Raw genomic sequence first — 12,731 nt, forward strand, 5'->3', positions numbered from 1 at the left:
CGGCGCTCATTTCACGCACCTAACGCGGTTATCATGATAGACACGGTTGTCCAGTGTGCATTAGACTAGTTATACCTATACTCAGCCTGATAGTCATTTATTTGTTGCCGATGTTGATGACAAGATGGGTGACAGTTTGCTGCTTGAAAAAATATTCAAATGGTATCTTTTTCTAATGGAAACAGAAGTGAATAGTAGTTTTGATAAAAAAATAAACTTATGATTTACAGGCCTTTCGAATCTCAGCAGAAACGACTGACTTCTGTAATTATTCTGTAGCATCGTTTTTTTGTGTTTTTGAAAGCTAAAATGTTTATTCAGAGTAAAAAGTAGAATTGGTGTTCTTTTTGAGTTTTAGTGAGTAAACAAAAAAACGTGAATTACAAATGAAAACATTTTTTTAAATCTGTATAAGAGACCTCGAGTTCCAAACCTATTTTAAGTACTTATCTAAGTATGTCAAAGAAGATTTCCGACTTATTTACAAAACTTCAAGTAAGTAAAACTCTTACAAAACTGAGGTCTCAACCCTGGGGAGTCTCAAATCATGTACATATCTAACTTAAATACAGTATTCTTAGAAAGACCTTTCGTTACGATCCTTTCACGCAAAAACCGCGACGTTTTTAAAGAAATATCTTTTTCTATATTCCTTGGAGTTTCTGCGGGTTCGTGATCGGGTTCACAATATGATGTAGCACAATACCTTATAAATGATCTATAACATACAAGTATTTATATAAGAAATCTGTCAATCGTGCAGTCATTGTAAATCAGTGTTGCTTTAATATTGTATTCAGACAAAACAATTGAAGAATTTTAGAACATAGTTAAAATAAAAATATAAAAGTATAAAATTAGGTTACCAGGCAAGAACTATATTTTATTAAAATCACTGAAATATTTCAGTGCCAATTCGACTATTGTAATGAGAAAACTCATAAAATTGATAGCTCGAATTATTTTCATTCTTTTTTTGGCTTCTAGAATAATTTTGCTTTTGTCTCGGTATTCTATTTATTACTGAATTGAAAAAAGTAGTAGGTTTCTCAATTCGACCGTACCTAAGTGCTTTCTATTTGTCTTACATAACACGTGTCAAACTTGTTCATCTAGTATTCTAGTTGTTTCAGAGATGTGTTCTTAACAACATACATTCCGGCAAGTAAAAAACAGGAACACAACTATTTTAGTAGGTACAGCTTACAAAATAAAATCTACGTACTAAAAGTAACACCAGTTCTTGGAGATGTCATCTCCATATGTGTGACAAAGTAACACCTATTTATCTGGGCGTACTGCATAGAGAACAAAAGGACTACCGGAGATGACATAATGCAATTCTATTAAAAACGACTGCTATGGAATCCTAGCCTTCTATAAAATCACTAGTTGATCAAGACTAATCTTTGATAGAATTGGTTTTGCTTTGACAAGAAACCCGAAGTCAAAATCAAAGTCAATAGTTTCATTTTAAATAGACCTTCGGAGGCTCTTATGAAACATCACACTTGTTGCGAACTCCTCGTTTGTTCTAGTAACTGAGCACGCTTACCGTACATTGCTTGGCCTACAAGAAGGCGCCTGACCTACCTTCCTTATGTCAACTCCGCTATCGTTCCTTCCTCCATGGCGTAGTGCAAGAAAGCACTGCATTCACAATGAGCATCATTTGCATTTCTCGTTGCATTATGAGAATTATATGCTTGCTGCTTTGTATGTTATTTCTTCTGCTTTGTGAATGGATAGTAAATTGGAAAGTGTTCTGATCTTGGAATAATTGTAATGCTTTTGACCATGGTGTTATTATAGGATGATTCTTTCTATGTTGACTTAGGTTTTGAAATGGGTCACTAGCTATAGTTTAGATTTAAAAGTAGTTACACGTTTTATATTGATGATATTCGGATCGTAACCAAATCTCAATTAATCTCTTCGCAAACTGGTTGTCAGATTTTTTAGCCTTTATTTATCCGTGACTATTTTACTACTAAAGATTTTCAAATGCCATCCAGATGATGTGTCTCCCGAAACGCGGAGCAACTCTTCATTATAAGATCACCCATCCACAAGCATTGTTTAACCACGAACTTTGCACACGTATTACATTAAAAAAAAAAAACTTTTCAAATGAGATAATAGGTAACTTCTAACGTGAGGAAGTAGGTAGATGCTATAGTCTACATTGTCAGATATAACGAGAGACGAGTCGTAACGAGGTGGCTACTGGGTACACAATGTTGAACATAGGATATCCTAAGGGTTTTGTGTGGACATGGATAATGTGGTTCGGCTTTTTGTTTGTATCTATGCTTTTCGTGAGATAACAATGTGTGTTTTGGCATGAGAGAGTGGTAGCAGAAACTTCATGTTTCGTTCTTTTTGCCCGACTGTAAAGAAGTATATTTTTGCACGTAATTGCTAATTCTAAAGTTACTAACTTAAGCAAAGATTTGTTTTCCTACAATATTTATGAAACTGTCAACTCACCAACATTCTCTAAAATCTGAATTTTACCGTCTTCAGTTTTGATCCAGGTAATCCAAAAAGCCTATAAAGTAAATAAACTTGCTGAAACAGAGAATAATTCAGCGACTTTCGCTTTAAATCTTGTAAAATGACTAAGTTTTGAGTCCTAAACAGGTCCTTTATAATAAAGTACCGCAAAATATTGCAGTCGATAACTTGAAGTAAGCTTCGAGCATAAACAAATAGACTGTCACAACTTAGTTAGAGTCTGAACATTTTCTGAAGCTCAGCGTTGCTTTGTGTTATGTATTTACTGGGATTAGGGACGACAATTTATTTGCAAAATCTGGGGAACATTTGCGTAACGCTGACTAGCGGATACGTAAATTGGCCAGAACAGAACGGGGGCCCTTCTTGCATTATTTTTTTTTATTTATTTAAAGAGTTTATGAGATCCAGACAGTTAGAACACAACCTATAACTTTATAACGTCTGTGCCAATTTTTATGTAACGTACTCGTATCTAAGATGCACCGTTGGCAAACCAGCTTTTAACAAAAAATAAAAACGCATCAAATCAGTTTATCCGTTTAAGGCGATTATTACACTGCCCCGCATGATGCAGCGTAGTGCGTGGATGCGTTTTTTTCCGTTGTATGGAAATATCTCCGTTTGTATGGAAAACACGCATAGTCCAACACACTGAAAATGCATCCAAGCGCGTTCATGCGGATCACGCACATACATGCGGAGAAACACGCACCCCCGCGCGTAGATGCGGGGCGAGACGCAAGGTATGGCACACTGATCCCGCAGTGACGCGCGTGATTTTGAATGGGCGTGACGTGTATGTTTGAAAATGGAACTCGATGAGAGCCGTCGTGCGTGAATTAACAAAACGCACCTACGCGCGTGAGTGCGTGAAAAACCCGCACGATGATGCAGATCTGCACTCCCGCAGGAACGCGCGTAGGTGCGTCGACACGCAAGATGCAGCGTGATGCGGGGCAGTGTGAAGATCACCTAAGAACTACGGTTGGTGCCACACATAGATATTCAAAATGATAGCACTTTTCTGTGTCAGAGGTTAAAGACAAAAACAAATAGAAGGATTCTCCCATGTAAGAAGACGAGAGATTTTAGTTAGTGCTAAAATTCAGGTTTTATACGTCTCGGCTTTGGAATAACATGTGTTTACGCGGCAATGAAATGCGATATGTGAAGCCTGTCGTAAAATCACCTGATAGATTTTTATTTCTACAAATTCTACAAGCATTTTGCATATGTTTGTTTAACTTTAGATGTTTATTGGTTTGGTAAGGTCAAATGTTGGGAGGCATTATTCATTTGAAAAACTTGCACCTAGATAGTTTTGTGTATAGTTTTAACAGAACATTGAATAAAAGTAAAGTCGTGGTGGCCTAGTGGGCAAAAAACCAACCTCTCGAGTATGAGGGCGCGGGTTCGAATCCAGGTCAGGCAAGTACCAATGCAACTTCTCTAAGTTTGTATGTACTTTCTAAGTATATCTTAGACACCAATGGCTGATAAAAAGGCGAAGGAAAACATCTTGAGGAAACCTGGACTATATAGTCTGAAATCCAACCCGCATTGAGCAAGCGGGGTGATTAATGCTCAATCCTTCTCCATGTGAGAGGAGGCCTGTGCCCAGCAGTGGGACGATAAAAAGGCTGTAACTGTAACTGTAACTGAATAAAAGTAAAAATAGTGCCGTTAGTGTGAATTAAAGTACGAATGTAGCAAGTTTTTCCTATTTATTTATTTAGGTTACCTTTACAACACTAATATTTTTTAAGGAATATACTTCTACATCTAGATCTGCATTGGATATTTAAGTTTACTATTAGTTTGTCATATAGTCGTATCGACAACGTCTCGTCCCATGTAAAAGGTTGTTGTGCTTACAAATTGAATTATGAAAGAACTAAAATTTCTCTACAAATAAACTGAAGGTTTGACTAAGTGCTGCTGAAACTTAAGTTAGTCTTTACATAATTTAACAACTATTCTCTTTAAATCTAAATATTGCTCGAATACCTTTATTTTTTTTGAAAGGATAAATAAAATACTAGTCGTAATTGTTTTAATTCAGTTTATTTTCTTGTAAATAATTCCACAGTAATCTTCTTAATAATTAATGTAGTTGTTGCAATGTTAATTATAAAACAATTATTTTACATTATTTTAAATACTAGGTCTATGTACAATTGTTTTCTTTATTTATAATTAAGTCGTAATAAGCATTATAATATATTTATAATTACAATTTTACATACTTTTTGCACAATAGGTTTTATTTCGTGCAATTTAGAAATTAATTTTAAATACTGTCTAGCTTATCTAAAAATTATATTAAAAATATTTCTTCAATAAAAATTATGAATTCATGAAGTCAGTAAAGTTGAAGTAGAATTAAAATGGAAGATGAGAATATTTTGTCACACTTAATAATAACTCAAAAACTAAAATATGTTACTACTACAAAGTACACCGAAATAGTTAAGTCTAGCGGGCTTCAGTTCTAAACTAGCCACGAACCACCCAAACTGTAAGTTGTTAACCATTTAGTTATTGTGTCCAGTAACTGTGGCGAGTAAACTTACTGAAGTAGTTTGTGCATTGTTTCGAAGCTGATTTATGACTCTGTGATTTATTGTGAGAATAACTAGTTCCAGCATTGTTCGCGTCATATGTACATAAAACATTGCTTTTGTTATTATATTTATAGTCCGGTCAAAATAGACTTTTGAAATACATAACAAAAATTCCCGGAAAGCCAAATTTTTGTGAAGAGCTTCTGTTTACCATTACCAATAAAATATTTAAAGTCTCCATCGATCCCACGTGTGCGTCAAAAGTTATCAAATCAAATCCTTTATTTGCATATTCGAGGTCAGAAGTCAAAATTTGAGGGTTTTCAGCTTTTTTCGAAAACGGTAAGTTTTATTGACGAGGGTGTAACCCCGGGAAAATGGCTAGTAAAATATAAACTTTATTAATTCATGGTAACCCACCCTTATTATTACAGTGTCCAACGTTAATTTGTATGTCAAGATGTGACATTTCATTGATAAACTAATACGCCTGAGCTAATATACTGGGAATTAATTACGATTGTCATGTGTTTCGTGTTCTGCGCACACAATGTACGCATTCAATGGCGTGTCAGCTCTATGACAGTTAATGACAATGTACGTAGGTACAATGTCTTTGTACGATTATGTAGTATATAGTATCTAGACACACGGCAGTGTGTCCGCCAAGTTCGAGCAAAAAAAGCGACACACCGGCCGTGGGTTATATTACACGAACCATTTCGGGCCAAATTCGACCCCCCTGTAACTCAAAATCTATTTTATTTACGCATATCAAATTTCTAGTATCTGTTGAGACCCCCTCACTTATCTAAAATACAAAATTTCATTAATATACCTATTGTAGGTCTTGAGATATTGACGTCAGAAAATCGCTATTTTTACTATACACTCACTGACTGACTGACTGACTGACTGACTGACTGACTGACTCACTCATCAAAAACCTAGACCACTTCCAATGGTCGTATTGACTTGAAATTTGGCATGGAGGCAGGTCTTTATGTCAAGGTAAAGGGAAAAATCTGAAAATGGCCAAGTGTGAGTCGGTTTCAAAATAATGAAGGTGTTTTATACCCGGTGTAAATTTATACCCCTAAGGAACTAAAACGAACTAAATTTATTTATATTTATATAATATATCTTCGAATGGTACAAAGGTTTGTATTTAGTCAAAGTAAAGTAAAAATCTGAAAACGGCCAAGTGTGAATCACTTTCGAAAATAACGAATGTGTAACTTTGATCCACGAACATAATATATGATAACATGTAATGTCAGTCAGTTGGTAAATCTAGTCCATTTAGTTAATCTAGTTCATTTCTTTGTAAGAACATAGTGCATATTAAAAAATCTAAAAAATAGTATAAATGAGACATTTCTTTAACTAACTTCATCATAAGAAAAAAATAAAATAAACAACCTTACAAAAATAAATGAAATCCCACCCAAAACAAAAATGTGAAAGACTGCCAAGTTCGATAATATGGGAATGCTTCGCCTATAAAAGAAGTGAGATCTGAATAAGTACCAAGTTCCATACACATACCTCAGTTAAAAATAGTTACTTTTTAATGATGATTACTTGGCAAGTTTTAATAGAAAATTAAATACTTGATTCATTGCGTTTAGTAGGTTTATAACAAGGTGTATGAAAACTTCCCAAGTAACATCATTAAAAAGTAACTATTTTTAACTGAGGTATGTGTATGGAACTTGGTACTTATTCAGATCTCACTTCTTTTATAGGCGAAGCATTCCCATATTATCGAACTTGGCAGTCTTTCACATTTTTGTTTTGGGTGGGATACGACTTATTTAACTTATTAGGAGGATTTTGAAGAAGAAATCATTTGAAATTTTTATTATTGTTCATAGCATTAAAACATGTCATTTCTCGGCAGTCGGATAAAAGTAGCATAAGTTATACGATTTATTATAGCTTTTCATAATCATTATGAATGAACTCTCTTTCTATCTTTTAAATATGTGTGGCATAGTAGCGTGTAGGCATTTAATATCAAATAAGCAAGATATTTACTCTCATTAATTCTACCATCATAAAACAAAATAGACATTTCAAACTAAACATCGTTTTATGAAGACAAATTCATCCTTCATAGAAAAGTATTTATTAACAAATAATTCAAAGAAAAATAAATACTCACGATACAATTAATTCTGTCATCAAATAAAGGCAATTATTTCGTCCATTTCACGTATTTCTTGACCTTCAGAAAACACGTATTTTTCCTCATAAAGTAACCATAGGCAATCATAATAAACCGTATGTACTACTCAATGGGTACCTCCATATTATATTTTGGGTGTTTCCCTCGAGACTTGAGTAAGCAATTTACTCAGTAAGTGAAAATATCAACTATATTAGGGTTAGTTATGAAGTAGGTAATAGGAAATGTACCTATATGTTATTTTTGTTTCGTTAATAGAATAATAATGAAGTTTCTTGCCGGTTTTTCTATATGAGACCATCTTTTTGGATCCGTGCAACTAGTGTGACGTTTCATAAGAACCTGCAAAAGCCTATTTGAAATAACTGCCTTTGACTTTGAGAAATTGTATGTTGTTATTTAAAGCTTATTTAATTATCATAAGTGATTTTTGAAGATGAATGCAGAAGTAAAGTTTTAATGGAAACTTGACATATTTGAGTTTAAGTGCGAAAGAGATTGTAAATTATTTATTATGTAAATTTTGGGAAGATAATGATACTTATAGATATTTACAATTTATATCGCATAGAAAAGTTAACTTAAAGCTTTTTTATTCATATTTTCCAAGTAGTAATAAAGGATTTACACATAGAACTTTTCGCGTGTAACCATAAAAAATCAAGCGTATCTTAACTTATAAACCTAAAATAAATTACGTATACACCTAAATATTTATCACAATATATTCACTGGTACTTACATCATACAAAAGTTAATCCAGTGGCTTAGAAACTTAGACCTTACGCACATACTTACATTATTTAAAACTTAAGTGACATCACCATCCATTTTAAAGTCACTGTACAAATGACTATCATTATTATTACATAGAGACGACGTCACACTGTTCCTGTCATTTATCAGTATGCTGTTCATCTTCTTAGGAGTATCCTGTCTCCACTTCTCGCTGCAGAGGCTGGTGGTCTCGGTTCCATAGTAGCTGCACCTTCTGCTTCTCCTGTCGAGGCGGTTCCTCTTGTCCTGGATCTCGGAGCGGACCCTGACGAGGTGAGTGCCGTCAGAGGTATGGTTGACCATGGTCTCTCGAATGCTGGAGTGTTCTCGACACCTACTCTTCTTTCTGCCGACTTTGCCGCAGCAGAGGGTTTCCGTGAAGGCTATGCGGTACCTGTGAGAATAGATTTTCAGAACTTAGTTTTCACTATTAATCCAGTTTGAGTATGTTAGAATGAAAGGGTATAAAGTCGCATTCAATTCTAATGGAATTACAAGATTACTTAATATGGAAAAATAATAATTTTTGGTTTATTTGTAACTCTTCACACGCAAAAGACCAACTGATTCTCATGTTATCTGAGTACAAGACGTGGTTCCCACGCGATACGGATGAAGTTGTGGGAAATCTATTTAAATACAGTTAGATACAAAGTATATCTAGACACACGGCAGTGTGTCCGCCAAGTTCGAGCAAAAAAAGCGACACACCGGCCGTGGGTTATATTACACGAACCATTTCGGGCCAAATTCGACCCCCCTGTAACTCAAAATCTATTTTATTTACGCATATCAAATTTCTAGTATCTGTTGAGACCCCCTCACTTATCTAAAATACAAAATTTCATTAATATACCTATTGTAGGTCTTGAGATATTGACGTCAGAAAATCGCTATTTTTACTGTACACTCACTGACTGACTGACTGACTGACTCACTCATCAAAAACCTAGACCACTTCCAATGGTCGTATTGACTTGAAATTTGGCATGGAGGTAGGTCTTTATGTCAAGGTAAAGGAAAAAATCTGAAAATGGCCAAGTGTGAGTCGGTTTCAAAATAATGAAGGTGTAAAATACCCAGTGTAAATTTATACCCCTAAGGAACTAAAACGAACTAAATTTATCTATATTTATATAATATATCTTCGAATGGCCGTACCGATCTGAAATTCGTTACAAAGGTTTGTATTTAGTCAAAGTAAAGTAAAAATCTGAAAACGGCCAAGTGTGAATCACTTTCGAAAATAACGAATGTGTAACTTGGATCCACGAACATAATATATGATGATAACATGTCATGTCAGTTAATTGGTAAATCTAGTCCATTTAGTTAATCTAGTTCATTTCTTTGTAAGAAACATAGTGCATATTAAAAAATCTGGAAGATATTATAAATGAGACATTTCTTTAACTAACTTCATCATAAGAAAAAAATAAAATAAACAACCTTACAAAAATAAATGAAATCCCACCCAAAACAAAAATGTGAAAGACTGCCAAGTTCGATAATATGGGAATGCTTCGCCTATAAAAGAAGTGAGATCTGAATAAGTACCAAGTTCCATACACATACCTCAGTTAAAAATAGTTACTTTTTAATGATGTTACTTGGCAAGTTTTAACAGAAAATTAAATACTTGATTCATTGCGTTTAGTAGGTTTATAACAAGGTGTGTGAAAACTTGCCAAGTAACATCATTAAAAAGTAACTATTTTTAACTGAGGTATGTGTATGGAACTTGGTACTTATTCAGATCTCACTTCTTTTATAGGCGAAGCATTCCCATATTATCGAACTTGGCAATCTTTCACATTTTTGTTTTGGGTTTTAGATATAAAGTATTCTATTAATAGAAGAATAGCTATATCCGGTTAGACTGGAAGCCGACCCCAACATAGTTGGGAAAAAGGCTCGGAGGATGGAAAATATTCTATTTATAGAAAACCAACTGGAAACGCAAACTTAATACCTACGCTTTACACCAAAGAGAAAGTTGTAATTTTAAAGTATTCCAAACGTCAAATTATTCGCATAACTGAAACATCAAAAGCCTATGAGCTTTTGCGTGGGCACGTTTATAAACATACCTTCACATAGTTCGTGCGATCACTTTTACGGACACAACTATTTATAGAGTTAAATACAAATGTTCGTTCTTTACTAACAAAGAGGCACTCTTGTAATCTAATGACTGAAATTCATAAACTCTCACTAGAGTAGGAAATTAGAGGATTTCGTGAAATTATAAGAAGTGCTAGAATTATCCCAGAAATAGGTATTTTGTTGTAGTAATTAAGTACAACATTATAGTGTACTTAATGAAGTGTCGCCATTATGTGTAGCTAGTGTTTATTTTTCATTAAGTACCTAATGCTTAAGAGTCTCTGTACAGCAGTTTGTAACGGTTTTATACCGCAAATTGTTCGTGAATTTGGAAAACAGTAAATCACGCAAAAATATAATTATTTTTTAACTTTTAATCTCTATTACTCGTTACTCTCTCATTTAATAATTCGCGTCCCGAGGGAACTACCTACTTCTCACCCTGTGCCCTTTCTAAGACTCTAGACTAACTATGTACCAGTTGATTCATTAGTTCTGTCGGACAGGTAGATAAAGTAACTTTTGCATACTTTGCAATATTACTAGTAAGAACAATATTTCCACCCACCTATGACTCATAACATTATACAGTATCGGGTTGACAGTCGCCGATATATAGTAGAAGGCACCAGCCACGTAGAACAGGTACTCATTGATGGTGTGGTAGTGACGGCTTGACGCGCCGTAGATGTAGAATAGACGCTGGAAGTGGAATGGTGCCCAGCATACGAAGAATGCTACCACTACCGCCGCTATAACAAAAGAGAAGCTATTTAGATTGTTAACTAGGTATTCAAGACACATATTATATACTAGCTTCCGCCAGCGGCTTCGCCCGCGTGGTGTGTTCGTAAAAAGTACCTACCCTATGTGTTAATCCAGGTTATCACCTATCTACATAAAAAATTTAAACCAAACCGGTCCAGCAGTTTTTGCGTGAAATAATAACAAACATACATCCATACATTCTCACAAACTTTCACAATTTTAATATTAGTAGGATATAGATGTGTGTCACAGATTTCCTTTAAATGTAGCTAATTAACTAATACAATACCTTTTTTAGTTAACCGACCAAGCAAATAAGACCCTGTCGTGCGGACAAGGATAATAATTAAGAAAACCAAAATGTGTGTGTTGTCTTTTAGAAAGATTAAGTGGATCAGAAATATAGTACGCAGGTGTGTGCAAAATTGATTATAAAGAACTCTACGAAGATCTTCAGATATAGATGAAATTGATAGAAGTTGCATCGTACGTTGTTTGGAGTTTTTGATATCGTGCGTAATCATCCTTAATTCGTTGTTAAAGATTATTTTATTCACTTATATGTTTCGAAAAACCATCTAATGAATAAAAAATACTGCAGATAAATTCCTAAAGAACAACAAAGTAATATTAAACAAAAATACACGTGTACCAAAGTTCATAATTCCAAACTTGACCCCGAAACTTCGCTAACACACAAAGTGCTAATTGCGCAAACAAGACTAAACTCTTAATAGTTTCTTGTAGTTCCCTAAGTCTAAGTAAAGGGGTCCGTTAAAAGCTACCACACAATGGACCACTTAGAGCCCTAAAGAATTCATAGCTTTACAATGTACCTTCTAATAGAATATTGAGAGGCCTTATTTGCATACAAAGGGTGCAAATATAGCCTTAATGTGTGGAAAGAATCTGGAGGACAACTTGTGAGGGGTATCGTGAATGGTGATGTGGGTAAGATTGCCAAATATTGTGTACGTGTTATCTATATATCGGGTGTGTCGTTCACAATCACATTAAATCATATCACATATACTTTATGATATTCTATGGCGAATTGTAAAAAAAATAACCTAATCTGTTCAGTGGTTTAGCCACAGGAGTCATTTTTCGTTTTTATAATTTACAACATCATGTGTAAAGCAGAGATAAAGTTAGGAGTATCGTATGTTTTGATCAGTTGACAGCTGTCAGTTTTCAAGGGAGAATTTCAGTTGTTTGTAATGACCACGGAGGACAGAAGACTAGCGGAGATGCCCTAAAGCAGGTAGGTCACGCGCCTTCAGGTAGGTCAAATACGTCACGACTACGTCACGGCAGGCGTGGATGGACAACGCCCACATACCGTCCTTCACTTCAAATTGACATCTTGTCATCTAGTCGTATTTTACCACAATTTGAATATATTTTATTTTTTATTTGATAAAAACGATGAAGTGTGCTGTTATAAATTGTAGAAATTTCTTAGGATCCAAACTCAAACATACTGACAGGATAACATTTCACGTGTAAAGTAATATTTTAACTCTAAAACATATTTTTTGCTAGAGACATCTGTCGTCGAATAGCTGAATTTTTAGAAGTTTTTAGTGAATTTGTATTATTTTCGTATCAATGCATACTATTCGTACCAATTTTGGCTAAAATAGCAGCTTCATTTTTACTTGCATGCTAAAAGCTTTTTTATACCTTATTTACCAACCAAAACAAATAAAAAAACATGAAATTTTAAAATTTCTAAAATACGCCATCTTTCGGTAAGTAGTTGACTTAATATTTGAAGTAAAATTGCGTTCGTCAGGCCAGAT

At 34.4% G+C, this 12,731-nt stretch overlaps 1 protein-coding gene across 2 annotated transcripts in view; it reads right to left on the minus strand.

The window, feature by feature from the left end:
• Window positions 1–7,895: 7,895 nt before the first annotated feature.
• Window positions 7,896–12,731, minus strand: part of LOC110380388 (neuropeptides capa receptor) — a 90,627-nt gene continuing 85,791 nt past the window's right edge. For both annotated transcript variants that reach the window (XM_049841598.2, XM_049841597.2), the window contains exons 6-7: window positions 10,727–10,910; window positions 7,896–8,446 (exon numbers count right to left, since the gene is read on the minus strand). In XM_049841598.2, coding sequence (XP_049697555.2) covers window positions 8,086–8,446; window positions 10,727–10,910 — 545 coding nt within the window. In that variant the 3' untranslated portion in view covers window positions 7,896–8,085. The remainder of the gene's footprint in view (window positions 8,447–10,726; window positions 10,911–12,731) is intronic.

This window comes from Helicoverpa armigera, chromosome 19, assembly GCF_030705265.1.
Source record: "Helicoverpa armigera isolate CAAS_96S chromosome 19, ASM3070526v1, whole genome shotgun sequence".
NCBI classification, from domain to species: Eukaryota; Metazoa; Arthropoda; class Insecta; order Lepidoptera; family Noctuidae; genus Helicoverpa; species Helicoverpa armigera.